Source organism: Chaetodon trifascialis, chromosome 24 (assembly GCF_039877785.1).
Source record: "Chaetodon trifascialis isolate fChaTrf1 chromosome 24, fChaTrf1.hap1, whole genome shotgun sequence".
NCBI lineage: Eukaryota > Metazoa > Chordata > Actinopteri > Chaetodontiformes > Chaetodontidae > Chaetodon > Chaetodon trifascialis.
The window spans coordinates 9,471,043-9,485,012 of record NC_092079.1 but is presented as its reverse complement, the minus strand read 5'-3'; the positions used below and the strand labels follow the sequence as shown (position 1 = coordinate 9,485,012).

The window sequence follows — 13,970 nt, the reverse complement described above, 5'->3', positions numbered from 1 at the left end:
GCAATTTGTTTGTATGATTTGAAGAAATCCTGCACCATGACTCCAGTGAGATTATATCAGTATCATTTCCAGATTAACAAAAAGAATAAGACATTTTACTGTTTTCTGATGCAAACAAGGCAACCTTAACTAAACCAGTACCTTTACCATTTCCAAAACTGTTAGCCTAGAAAGTGGCAAATTCATGATGGCATTGTTAGCGACTCAACAAAACATATTCATGCTTGTCAGCTTTGCCATTTCTTGCTAATCCCATATTTCTCGTCCAAAGCCCAACACTTATACTGATATTTTCACTTATTGTTCCTGATTAGACCTCTTCTGTTCACCTGTTTGGGCAGGATACCTGTATTTATTACATCATCAGACAGCATATTGGGCAACAGCACTGACGTTTGATCTCTATCAGCTCAAACAGCAGCAGGTGGCATTGATGCTGTTGCAAACTTACATTTAATCTTTTCAGCTTTCAAGTGTTGGCAAGGACCGTAAAGCATCCAGTCATGTGACATATGTGCTACACAGAGCCATTGGTTCAAGTTGGTATGTTCTGTTTTGTCTGTTGGTGCAGGTGTGCAGGTGCCGACCAAATGGTGAATATCGACCAAATGGTGGCGACACTAATTGTAGCATACCATCGGGCCAGTCTTTACAGTCTCAGGTAGATTGGGTGGGATGTCTGTGCCGTAGCATCCGCATGCTGCGTTCAGAGAGCAGTTTTTACAAAAATGTAAATAGAAACCTGTTCAAGTGAATTTTCTGTGTGGACCCCGTGCTGTGAGAGGGTAAACATATCCACTTTTAATTGTCGCCCTGAGCTCCTCTGGGGTGTACCAGTCTTCTAGTGTCTAGTGGCCTGGAACACGGATCGCTGCATACTCTGAACTCTCCTCCTTTGGCCTCCGTGGCCGAGCAGCAGCCCCTGCTGGAGGCTGATGGTTGAGGGCAGCATACACAACAGAACCCCCCTCTTCCTCCACGGTCTTCCTCCGTCTCTCTTGGTCCTCTTTAACCTTGGCGTAGAGGTTCTTGTTGTCTCTTGGTAATGGCAACTCACTGGGTTGTGAGGGTGGTGTCTTTCTCCGGGTAGATCTCCGAGACGGCGGCTCGGAGGGGCTTCCTCTTGGCGACGCCTGGAGGCTGGCGTGTGGGAGAGGTTGCTCGACCATGGGGATTGCCATATACTGCAAACATCGAAAAAAGTATGTTGTAAACAAATGTTTGAAGAAAGAATGGCATGAGGTGGATGTTTGAGGCGTATCCTCGTCTTACCTGATCATCAGTTTGCATCTTTTTCTTCGGTTTCCCTGTTTGGTGAAATTAGTGTGATATTTATTCAAACATTTTAGCATTTTATTGTGGAAAAGAGAATTCCATTTAATGAGTAATGAATATTCTCACCTTTACACATTTGCATCGATGCAACAGATACAATTATCACTATGATGACAAATGCCAAGATCCCAGCAGCAACGTACACGTACAACCATGGATCCATTGTGGGCTCAGAACCTACATCTGTGTTGTCTGTGAGAAAAGGAGGAAGTTTGACACATGAACGTGTTGATGTCTTTAAAGCGAAGTTAGATCGGTTCCAAGTGAGATAGCTTCTTACCCGTGTCATTCTTCTCTGTCACATTGGCAGGCTCCTCAACATCTACAAAACAGTACAGAGTCTGAATGATACAAAGAAATGTTTCATATTTCCGAATGAAACCAGAATACATTTCCACATTTACAATTCAGTAGCAGTTAGAAATGTTGCACAATGGAAACATGGGCTTCTTGGGTCAGTAACAAAAAAAGTCACACTCACCGTGGACAGAGACGTTGATGGCATGACTCACAGTGAGACCACTGCGACACTGATACACACCTGAGTCACTTCTGAGTATGCTTTGAAAGATCAAATACGATGTCCCTTTAAATGGGTTTGAATTGTTCCACTCTGTTTTAATGTGGCTGCCGCTGCTCACGTCGATGGGGACATAAGTATTCTCAAGTTTAAACCAGGAGACTGTTGGTGTTGAGCTGTTGCAAAACTTCACTGGGCAGTGAATCTTCAGGCTTTTCCCAACGACACCTTCATAAATTGTGTTGCGCCACACTTCAATTGTTGTCTCGCAGTTTGAATCTTTACCTGCAGAGCGAAAATGATAACAAACACATACAGAGTAGATAGTTTAGCAGTTTAATATGACACAGTTTTGACAAAAGAACACAACATTTTTTTTTGACACTTTGCAGCAGCACACAACAATAATTCCAAATTATATAATTAAGTGAGCACAACTTGGACTCAGATGAGCAGCAGAAAGTGGATTAATGGAATAAACAATTGAAAATGATTCAATTAATTTATTTTTTTTTAGCATTTTGCTAAAATCGACCCATTAAGAGTCCACGAGCTTCCAAGCAGCTGTCGTTAGCAGTAGGCTAACGACCTGCGGATACCCTGACGAGAGTGGTTGAGGGGATGTTCAACACAATGCAGATCTGCAGCCTACTATGTGTCGAGTGACCAAAAGATCAAAAGAGCAGTAAACGTGACGCACGGCTTAATAGTTTGAGTAAAAACATAAAAACTAAACACGCCGAAAAAAAAAAAAGACATTTGATTTTATGATGAGTGGAAACACAATTCGCATGAGAGGGAAGTGAGAGTGAAAAGTTTAGTGTCTGAAGGGGAACTTCAAACCCACAAACCTGACTTTCACCTGTTGCAGACCCTGATACCTGCTGAGCACTGCAAACTGCTGAAAGCTACAACACTGCTGTCAGCTGAACGTCAGGCACGTGTGCCGCTGAGTGACAGGCCTCAAAGTTCACTCTCGAATGGTCGATTGCTCAATCCATGAGTATTGATTTTCTCAGTGACTTACATCCTGTTGAAAAGCATGAACTGAAATGTTTGTTCGGAGCTGATTGGGTGAGCGTTCAAAAGCATTCTCGAGTACTGCATTAAGGTAAAGGGCAATTCCAACATTTTTAAACCTGGGCCCTATTTTTACATATTTTGAGGTCTAAATGATGAATCTGAACAATGAGTTTTGGAATTGGTCCTGATCACCTCAGTCAGCAGCTCAGATTGTGTCAACATTACAGGAAGCACCCGTACAGAGACAGACCTTTCCGTTAAAGAGTAAGATCCTTTTCATTTAACCAGAAACATCTGCCACTGTATCGCTCCATTCAAAGCCACCAGACTCCTTCGACAAAAACAGTAATATGCCCACAATAACAAGTAAATTCAATGGCGGCGGCGGTAGACCAGCAACTGCTTTTGTCACAGGAGTCTGGTGGCTTCTGAAGACAGCAATAACGGCTTCAGTTCTCAGTCAGAAGTGGCTCTTTGAAAAGGTCTATCACTGAAGGGATCCTCTCCATAATGTTGTCAGAGATCGAAAGCCTGAGCCTGTCAGTGGCAATAATAAACGCTTAAAGTGGACGTACTTTGACGGGCGCAGTTGCCCTCAGGGACCACGTTGCAGCCATTGTAGTCCATTCCACAGCATCCCAAAACCTTTAGCACCTGTTAGTCATTTATAAAAATCCCCAAATTACCCTTTAACACTACTGATGTAACACATGCATGGTGGTAATATTGACACGTTTGATTATGAGTTTGTTTTGAACATTTATTTGAAAAGTTTGGTGACTCAGTGCTGCCAGTATTAGTCACCATTAAATGATACCTGTTCTGCTCTCAGACCAGTGAAACGTTTAAGGCACAAGAACCGAGTGAGGGAAAATTACAGAAACGTTTTTTTTCCTCGTACAGATCGTTAACACTTCAAACGGACAAGGAACATCGAGTGGGCGGGCGATTGATAAGGATGATAATGAGTAAATCCTTATTGTTAAAAATATTTCTGCCTTTTTATAGTCATATAAAATCTCTATCTGTTTCCATTTTCCAGCTCCCACACACGCGAAACACACCCTCCTGCTGCAGAAGAAATGAACTGAAATAGACTTTTTAGCACCTAAAAGACATTATGCAGTTTTTACTTGGACTGCATTCAATAGCTACTCATGATGAAATTTACATGCTTTTAAAGAGAAGTACATGAGGAATACATAATCACATTTAACAGACAAATTCCGATATCTGCTCTGACTTTTATACCAAACTGAGCCACTTGTTGGATTTGGGAGATGACTGAACACCACATTCATCCTTCCAAAAACTGTGCAAGTATATATTATAAGTCTATTATCAAACCTCTACCATGCACACAGCACTATAAAGTCCATGACCCTGACAGAAATGAGGCCCCAAGAGAATTTGGATCATGGTCACGGTGAACTTAAAAAAGCTGAGTATTCAGTCAAAAAGCCTGATTTAACACATTACAGACCGACAGAGGAGAGAATGGTAACACTACACAAACAGTGAGAAAGCACCGTATGCAAAAAATAATAACTTACTGTCAGCGTTTAAGGTGAGAAGCAGCACTGCCAGGATGGACACATGCAGGATGGACCAGCAGTGGTCAGGCCTCATGGCGGGAACACTCAGAAAACCTGCAGTCATCTTCCAGTCGCAGCCAATCCAAGTGGGAAACGTTCCTCCGAGCGCATTGTTATTTGGTTAAAAAAACAACAACACATAAGTTCTGCAGCTAAAGATGGAGATACTCAAGTTACATGCTACTTCCTCTTTCACCTCTCTGTTCACTCCCTTCCGAACTGCTGCCTCTTCCCCCTTTAAAGTAGGGTTGGTGAGAGCAGTGGAGGGGAGTGAAGGTCGGTGGGTGGTCTTGCTTCTGCACGCTTTGCAAATCCAGTGAAGTCAAGCATCTCATATTAGGGGGTTCCCACAGTTTCAGAGTTTCAGGTGCAGACCCTGATATGGTAGAGCTACTGCGAAGACCTCATGATTTACTATAGTCTCCCTCACTTACAGAACTTGTCATTTCCGAGTCTTGTTTCAGTCTTCGCACCTTGACAGCTTCATCACTTCTTGGCAGTGTCTGTGGCTGACTTCCTCTCCCCTCTCCTTTCCTCTCATCTTCACCATCTACGCCTCCTGCAAACTTGTGCGGCCTTGTGCACGGCGGTGTGCTAATTTGTGTGTGTGTGTGGTTCCTATCAGACATCCCCATCAGCCTGTGGATTGCTTGTCTGTCAATGAGTCTCATTGAGGTTTTAGAGCACCACTCCACCAACCGAGCACATCAGGTTATTGGGGTTTTGTATGTTGCAATGCAGATGTCAGATAATTATAGTGCAATATAATAACAACAATAAGAGCAATAAGAATGAGAATCTATTCAGGATGTGAATATAAGTAACAAAAGTACAAGTACAATTATTATCAGCAATATGTATTCAAAGTATCAAAATGAAGATAAGACTTTATTGATCTGATACTGGGGAAATCGTCGGGAGTCTGGGGAGTCGTTACGGCCAGTAAGTATTAGAGTATATAGTATCAGAAGTATTAGAAAAGCAAAAACAGTGGCATAGAAGGGTTAAGATAAAAACAATGCAGGATATAGAATTAAAAAAATCAGCTATGTATATCTACATTATTTACAGGTTACAAAAATTCTAAATGCCATAAAAATACTATTGCCAATATTCTTATGAGAAAACTACCAGTGTTGTATGTTGTGTTTACTGTTGAATTTCGTAGAATTGGGGAAAGACAGTATCAACACAGCACTACTTTACATGATGATTAAACAGTCTGACAGCTGTTGGCTTTCAGTGTGTTATTGATATACTGTATAGCCTATTATTTAGCCTATATATCTATATAGCCTATATATTTAGCTTTTGGATTATTATTACTGGTGTAGCCTATTTAGCTTTTGTTTGTTTGTTTGTTTGTTTGTTTGTCCTGTCTGTTTTCATTTGTAACACTGCATCATATTTTAGAAGCAGAACAAACAGAAAATCAATTGTTGAGTACAAGCACTCAAAACCCCACTGGAATATTCACCTATTCGATATATATATATATCGGGGATGAGACAAGTAGAGTTTAGAGGAGGAGAAAAACGTTACTTATGAGGAATAAATTTGACATTTCTGTTACAAGAGCGCTGGCATGTGGCGTTCGGGGTCAATGCAAGTTGCCGGGTGGTAACTACTGCGCAGGCGCTCTCCCTTTACGTGATGACGTATTTACAGCGTTACCGACGATTCGAAAATGGCGGAGTACTTGGCATCCATTTTCGGCACAGAGAAAGACAAGTAAGTTTTATTTAAAATGTGTTGTAATTAGCGTCTAGTTGATGAGTTTCACACAAAGCCTACTTGCAGCGGTTCTTCTTCGTCATCGGCGGGGCCCAGCTTGTAGCCGCAGCTCTGCTGAATGTCTTAGTCAAGCTTACATTAGCATTCCCAAAGCTAACGCTCAGCTAACGCATTGAATGAAACTCAGGAAAGCACCTTAGCTAACCTGCAGGGACTGTATGCTGTTGGTTTGCGCCAAAATTTGTCGTTTTGGAAATTGTTCGTTAGTTTGTTCGTACACACGCATTGGGAGATTACTATGTGGAGTATCAAATTGCTAGATAGCATGTATTTTGGTTAATTAATGAGCTTGTTAGCCAAGTAATTTCCCTGCTCATGCGGGTTGTTTTGTTCCGTTTCACCGGTGGAGAGCAGCAAAAGGCTCCCTGCACATTTGTGACAAACTGCCTGTAGGTAGTTTATCTTTATTGTCCAGTTATTACAATGATGTGACGTTCATTCGAAGTTAAACTATTGGTGTCGCAAATCAAAACATTAAAGTGGTTAAGATGGCCAGGCAGAGGCATTTACCTTTATTTCATTCATTCATATAAGTGGAGATACAACAAAATGCATCGCTTAACTGATTCCAAACAATAGAGTTTATATCTTGATAACAGCATCTGAATTAATTGCCCTATTCTAACGCTTGAACTTGAAATAGTTCAATAGGTGGGCATGTAGGGGTTTCAAAAATAAGTTTAGTGATCATCTGTTTATTTATACTGCAAACAAATCCCATGAGAAGAACAGCAAGTGTTGCCTGTGCATCCAGAGCCTGATGGCATGAATCCCTCTGTGCCACCATTAAAAAACGACTAAAAACACACCAGTGATCCACACTGTTTGCCAGGGCGTCATGTCCCTCTATTGTGATGAACGTGACCGCTGTATTATCCTCTTTTATTTATTTAATTGAATCAATCCCACATGCACTGTCCTGGTGCCCTAAATACCCATCAGTGCACAAAATCTTTTGCAGAAAACTGTCCCTAGAAATACATCATTTACTTCAGCATTTGCAACATTTTCTAACCAGTACAATGAGCAACTGTATTAGGTAATTATTGAAAAATAAACAATATAGTTTTGACCTGGCAGAAGCAAATGGACATGAGAGGCTGGACAACTCAGAAAGTCTTAAACGGACTGACGCATTATTGTAGGACAGCAACTAATGAGTATTTTTATTGTCAGTTAATCTGTTCATTATTTTCTTCATTAATCACTTAGATGTTAGTTATTTACATACAGGCAGGTGATTTATTAATGAATTAGTGCAAATCTAAGTTGTTGGTTTTTGCCTTTTCGTGGAAGTTGCTGACAATCTCAAAGATTTCCATTACTGCCAGCCTTATCCTGCATCAAATCAGTTGATGGAAAAGTAAATGATGGGTGTGATGACACTAATTCCTCTTTTCCAGGGTCAATTGTTCCTTCTATTTTAAGATTGGCGCTTGCAGACATGGAGACCGCTGTTCGAGATTGCACAACAAACCAACCTTCAGCCAGGTGAAGCTTTTCTCTTACAATCATGGTTTTGGTGTTTGACATACTGCTGCCAACTTAAGGGACTAAACGCTTCACCTTTTGCCTCAAAGACACCTTTCACACATACAGTCTGATGAGCTGCCATCAAGAGCACTAAAACTCATGAAGCTGATGTGTACGTGAATCATATTCAACCAATAGAGGAAAATGTGCACCTTTTAATTCTTTGTATTGTCTATACAATCTTCTCAGACCTGCCGTGGTTTGTACGCACTGTGAATGAGACACTTACAGAAGTTACTGGTTTAAAATATTAACTTTTGTATGAGAGCTCTGTGTAAACACAGCGTAGTCCTGAAATTATTGATTGATTATTGTTAACATTATGGTTAATGTGTCAGGAGTCATTTGTGGAAAAAAACATGCATCAGTTAGTAATTTTCTAGTGTCCTATTCCCAGCAGTTGCATTTAAGAGCTCATATTCGCAATGATAAATTCCTCTGACATGGTTGGTTCCTTTTCTGTGAAATGATACTTTTCCAGCAGCCTGTTGGTGGGTGTGGGTGGTTTCCAGAGGTTATTATTAAAAGACAATGATGTTGCGTATGTGGGAACAGAATGGCACACAAATGCAGACTTGCTGCAGCCCAGGCCGGTTTACAGGCCTGTTTAAGTGGCTTTAGGCAAATGTAAAGATATGTTGTGGTTGAGCTGATCCCAGGGATGAACTGCCACAGATGTCATAATCATTACTTTCTTTTCAGTTTCAAATGATCTTGTTCCTGCATGACTGGGAAAAATATGTAAACAAGCTAAAATGGCAAGAGCAGCGAACTGCAATCCTGTCTAACCACACATGCTTTTGTTCTTTCCCCCGCAGACCATCTTGATCCAAAACATCTACCGCAATCCCCAGAACAGTGCACAGACGGCCGACGCTTCTCGCTGTGAGTTGAAAGTTTGCCAGCGACCTCCCTCTCTGTCTGTTAAAAGTGTTGCTCCCATTTAACAACAGGCAAGGTACTGCTTCAGCCCTGTTAGCTGGAGACCCAGTCAGGACCCCGTTATCTCCCAAGTATCCCAAACCAAATATTTAGCTGCTCATCATCTGTTATATAATACAGACAGGAAGCACAAGCTTCTGATGCTGTTTTGCAACCTTGTGCAGCTGAGTTGTCACATGACTCACAGCGCAGCCTGTAAGTATTTGAACAGTGACACCAGAACACAAACAAAACAGACCGTACTGACAGACTGCTGATTATGGTCAAATACTTAGAACTATGTGTTGTAGGTATGTTCAGTAAATATGGTGTCTAGTCTAGTGGAGTTGAAGCAGTACCTTTCATACAGGTAAGTGTGACAGTGGGTAGGCGGGCCTTAGGATTGACTTGAATTCTTGAAAGCATTGCATCCACTCTGTCATCGATAAAAGAGGTGGATTTTGTAGTTGTGTTACTTCAGCGTTGCATATGTTGGTACACACAGTTGATCTTATATCAGCGCCCTCATTTGGACGAGAGGCTTGATCTAAAATGACCTCTTTGCACATGTAGGCTATTAAAAGGACAAATCAAGTTTTGTTTTAGTCTTTGTTATAATTCATGGTTGGCCTTGAGTGTTTTGTGCAAATGTCGTTGCATGCCTGTGCACAGCAGATTTCAGGACATCATTTCAACAGCACAGCTTGTATAAAAACACATGACCTCTGGATCATTCTGTCTTTTTCTTGTTTTTCCACTTCTAATCATAAAGTTAGATCACTTTCTTCCTGTATATCACAACCTATTCAAGCTAAACTAAACCATGTGTCTGCCATAGTCTCTAATACAAAATGGGAATCAAAATAGAAAAGGAAAAACTAAAAGCAGGGGGGAGGCAGCAAATACCTCAAAACATAAAACCTTTTGAAATGATCTCAAAATGAAATGAAAGTCGCAGATGTTAATAACGAAAGATTTACTGACAGACAAATTTCTAATCACATTTTTTCCTCCCCAGCTCTTTATTTTGGTTGATTTATGTCACAGAAGTTTACGTTTTGTATTTCAGACCATTTCCCTCTTGAACATTTACCTTCATAACCTTCAAAACTCTGCCCAGTCTGCTGATGGTTTACACTGTAAGTCCTCCCTTCATCTGCAGGACCTTCCAGCACCGACTGCACTGAATTTACTGTATCACACCTCCCCACATAAATCTGGCTAAGCGTAGGAACATGTCCTCTGGAGATGTGTAACGCATCACATCATTTCCTGGAGATAGAACAACAGGCCACATGCTGTTTTGCATGTTTCCCTGTCCTAACTCAACCTACCTGAGTCAGCAATGTGCAGTAATGTGCACAGCTTTGGCATCAGATCCTTCATTTTGCTGATGTGAAACAGATGCGATAGACTTAAAAGATGATTAACTTCCTGTCTTCTTTGCTTTACGCATAACACACCAAGGACACAGTTTTTATTCTTGTGGCTCATTGAAGCAGGTTTCTCCTAGTTTTGAAGTAGTTAACCTAAAAATGTGTCCTGCGGCTTAATGTCGCGGCTTTCTGCACATCATGTTCGCATAGTTGCATAATCTGTTTTGCAAAGCAGGTAAGACACTGGCAAATCATTAAAAAATGTAAAGCAAAACCCCACTAACCAGGAGAAGGCTAAGAGGGGTCAGTTCTAGTTTTCACCTGGCTTCTCTGGAATAGGTTGAAGTGCCTGTTTAAGCTGAAAAGGCACAGCAGAGAGAGAAGACTGCTTCTAGAAACAAATAACATACAGAATCTTTACGTTTACAGGGTGTATCTATTATAGCAACTGCTGTCATATTATGCTACAGTTATAAAACTAAAGGTGTCACACAGTCCATTTGATGACTGTCTTTTCCCATCTGGCTTTGCGGTGACTCTGTCCTTGTTGACGTTTTTTAGGCGCCGTCAGCGATGTGGAAATGCAGGAGCACTACGATGAGTTTTTCGAGGTGAGTGACCTTCTGTGCTAGTTTCTTGTCTTTATTCCACATCATGTCACGTCTGCGTCATCTGCTGGTTAACTTTGCCAAAATGCATCCAGTTTGTGGTGACGCAAGAATCATTTGGGAGCCAATATTTACACAGCAGGAATATGGGACAAGGGCAGTATTAAAAAAAGAAGATAAAAGTGAAAAAAAAAAAAGTCGCCATTTTCTTCATTTTATGTTCTTGTTTACTGAATTGTGACCTTGTTTATCCTGAGGTTGAGGCTGATTATTCTCGTTAATAGTCGATGGATAGAAATCTGAAGCTTGACATGCTGTTGTTGAGATAAGATGATAGTAGTTGAACATTTCTAAGCTGCTTTTGAAAATAAAAGGGCTGCGATGAAACACCAGACAGGCCTTCAATACCCAACTCATGTTTAATCATAACCGCCAGCATATAATAGAACTCCCACTTAAGCATAGAATAATGTTTTAGCACAGGGAGCTGGCAGAATTATCAACTGAGCATATGTGTGAAAATGACCTTGATCCAGGAAACTGGAGGTGTTCAGCCCTGCGAGCCAGTTTCATAAGAGAGGAGAACCTGCTGGACAGGTTGACTGTTCTTTTCCTGTCTTATCTCCTGCACAGGAGGTCTTCACAGAGATGGAGGAGAAGTACGGGGAGGTGGAGGAGATGAATGTGTGCGATAACCTGGGTGACCACCTTGTCGGCAATGTCTACGTTAAGGTTGGTGATGGATGGAAATGTGTTTACGAGAGAGGTGGCGCCAATACAGATCCATGTTGCACAACTTCATGTAACATACCAGTCTTCCTGTAGCGTGATCATTTGGTTGTTCAAATGATTTTTAATCAGATTAGTTGTTACCCTAAACCATCCTTACTAACCGTACGCATGTGAATCCTCTAGTTTCGCCGTGAGGAGGATGCAGAGAAAGCAGTGATGGACCTGAACAACCGTTGGTTCAACGGCCAACCCATTCACGCAGAGCTCTCCCCCGTCACTGATTTCAGAGAAGCTTGCTGCCGCCAGTATGAAATGGGGTGAGTAGTGCCTGCTAGTGTGCAGAGGATTTCTGATTTTGCATCTTGTATCTGTGACCAGCAGGTGTTTGGTAGTTTTGCAACACTGTCAACAAATTGGTAGCAAATATTTTAAATTACATTTCCAAACCATTTGGAAGGAGATTACATATTAACTCGTCGCACCATTCTCACCAATGACATTTAGAGCTGTAAAAGTGAACAGCTGTGTCCATAAATGGTCGGGCCTTAACACCACTGGAATTAAAACAAATCATTCCTGCAGCCCGGGGTCTTCATGTAAGAGTTGCCTGCTGAAAGCCAGATATCGTATTCAATTTACTGGAGGGGCTGTTGTACTGTATATGCATAGTGTATGTGTGTAAAGGCAGAAAAAGGCATGTGGTGTTTGCAGCAGGCTGGTGAGGTGGGAAGAAAGTCCACCCTGCAGCTAGACAGTCCAAGATAAAGCTGCACTGTTCGCCCTGCAGCCAAGGCCGGATTACCAGCTGGGAAAAGAGGGCAACTGCCCTGAGGCTCCAGCACCCGAGGGGCCTCAAGCTCCAGGCTTACTGAGTGTTAACCGGTTCATGCTAATGTCATTGAAAGCCTGCTTGGGAATATGTGCCATTGAAGCACAGTATGAACTGAAATGGTCAGGGCCTTAAGGTGGTCTCGGTGTTTGCTTCGTCACCCTGGCTTGAAGCTTTTTATGTTGCATAATTCCTGAATTATTGCACAGGCTAGCATAGAAAACCTGTACCCACTGCAGAGTACATTGAACATGGGGTAGATTTTGCCCGTGGGGACCCTGAGCAGGTCAATCATGCCATGCCAGCAGCTCAGTAACCTTCAGCGTCCTCTGCATCCAGCCTGCATGTGTCCTTCAGAACAGCACTGAGACCGTACAGCTGCATGGACACTGTGCGAATTATCACATTTTCTTTAAAATGCAAACACAAACTGTCCTTGCACAGTGGGAGGAAACTTCTGTTCTCCTCCTTTTACGAATCCCTCAGTGTTTTTCCATTGGATCGCAAGTTGTTTGCTCTGCCGGTGATAGGACGAGCTCCCTGGGGGTAGGAGGGAGCATAAAGATCAGATGTTCTACTTGATGGGCTGGCATGCTCCTCAGCATGTGTTTACTAAGGGCCAACTTTTCCTCCTGGCATTTGTCCACTAAGTGCAAACCCAGCTATATTTAACCCTTTCCGTACTGTTTGCCTGCAGAGAGTGCACCAGAGGGGGCTTCTGCAACTTCATGCACCTGAAGCCCATATCACGGGAACTTCGAAGGGAGCTGTATGGCCGCCGCAGGAAACGGTACAGGAATCTTAAAAGTGAAAGATAAATGTTCAGGGATCACTTAGAATCTGGAAATGAATCTTTTCCCGTCTCCCACCAGGCACCGCTCTCGCTCTCGCTCCCGGGAACGACGCTCCCGCTCCAGGGACCGACGGCGAGACCGCGAGAGGCGAAGGTCGAGGGACCGAGAGCGCTCTGGAAGATTCTGAAGGAAGCCAAGACTGACCCAATGTCCTACCAAATCCCTCCCCTTTAACCCCAGCAGTGATGACAAAGTTATTTTCTTTTTTGGTGAATTGTTGGAAGTGTTTTTCTTTTCTTCCCTTTTTTTAAGACGAGCTTGTGTCGCTTTCTCAATAAAACAGATTTGTAATTCTGCACTGGCACCGCTTGCTTATATGAACATCATCACATCTATGAAAAGACCTTTTCTATCAGGAAAGTGCTGATTATTTGTGGAAAACAAATTTAGTTAATTGGTGAGGCTTTATGCAAGAAGCTGCTGTCTGAGTGCTTGAAACAGTTCTGAAGCAGGCTCATATCTCATGTTGTTTGCCAAACTTAAGGTGTATCGGTAACAGTAACTGTCCAATCCTGTCCCTGGAACATTTTTATTGTAGAAATTTAAAATGACTCAGCAGCTACTTTATTATACTGATGATTGGATGATAAAAAATATTATTATTTTTCTAATGGCCATCAATCCAGCTGCTTTTCAGTCTTGTCACACCTCCATTTATTGCTCACAAGCGTTGGATAATCTTTAACTTTTAGTCATATGTCTGAATGATAGCAACCATTAATGAAAGAGCTCAGGTATGCATTCAGTAGCACAGTTTAAAATTGGAGGTCAGATCATAATAGATGCATGTGTTTCTAGAACACAAAGTACTCTTCTAATTATCACAGTGAATGATGCAACATAAACCTAG

At 41.9% G+C, this 13,970-nt stretch overlaps 2 protein-coding genes across 3 annotated transcripts; one reads left to right on the top strand and one right to left on the bottom strand.

Moving 5' to 3' along the window:
* Positions 1-698: 698 nt before the first annotated feature.
* LOC139327920 (B- and T-lymphocyte attenuator-like) lies at positions 699-4,566 on the bottom strand. Its single transcript, XM_070957948.1, has 6 exons — positions 4,432-4,566; positions 1,817-2,140; positions 1,616-1,657; positions 1,402-1,527; positions 1,273-1,307; positions 699-1,184 (listed from the first exon to the last, which is right to left on the bottom strand). The coding sequence occupies exons 1-6, from the start codon at positions 4,535-4,537 to the stop codon at positions 849-851; spliced, it is 969 nt and encodes a 322-aa protein (XP_070814049.1). The 5' UTR covers positions 4,538-4,566; the 3' UTR covers positions 699-848.
* Positions 4,567-6,141: 1,575 nt separating this feature from the next.
* Positions 6,142-13,418, top strand: LOC139327987 (splicing factor U2AF 35 kDa subunit-like). 2 transcript variants are annotated; one of them, XM_070958074.1, is made up of 8 exons: positions 6,142-6,204; positions 7,671-7,758; positions 8,619-8,685; positions 10,659-10,708; positions 11,339-11,437; positions 11,621-11,754; positions 12,964-13,056; positions 13,139-13,418. In XM_070958074.1, exons 1-8 carry the CDS (start codon positions 6,161-6,163, stop codon positions 13,245-13,247), a joined length of 684 nt encoding a protein of 227 aa, XP_070814175.1. In that variant the 5' UTR covers positions 6,142-6,160; the 3' UTR covers positions 13,248-13,418. The 2 variants fall into 2 exon arrangements, with proteins under 2 accessions (XP_070814175.1, XP_070814176.1); XM_070958075.1 differs by lacking the exons at positions 6,142-6,204; positions 7,671-7,758; positions 8,619-8,685 and adding an exon at positions 9,580-9,860.
* Positions 13,419-13,970: the final 552 nt, after the last annotated feature.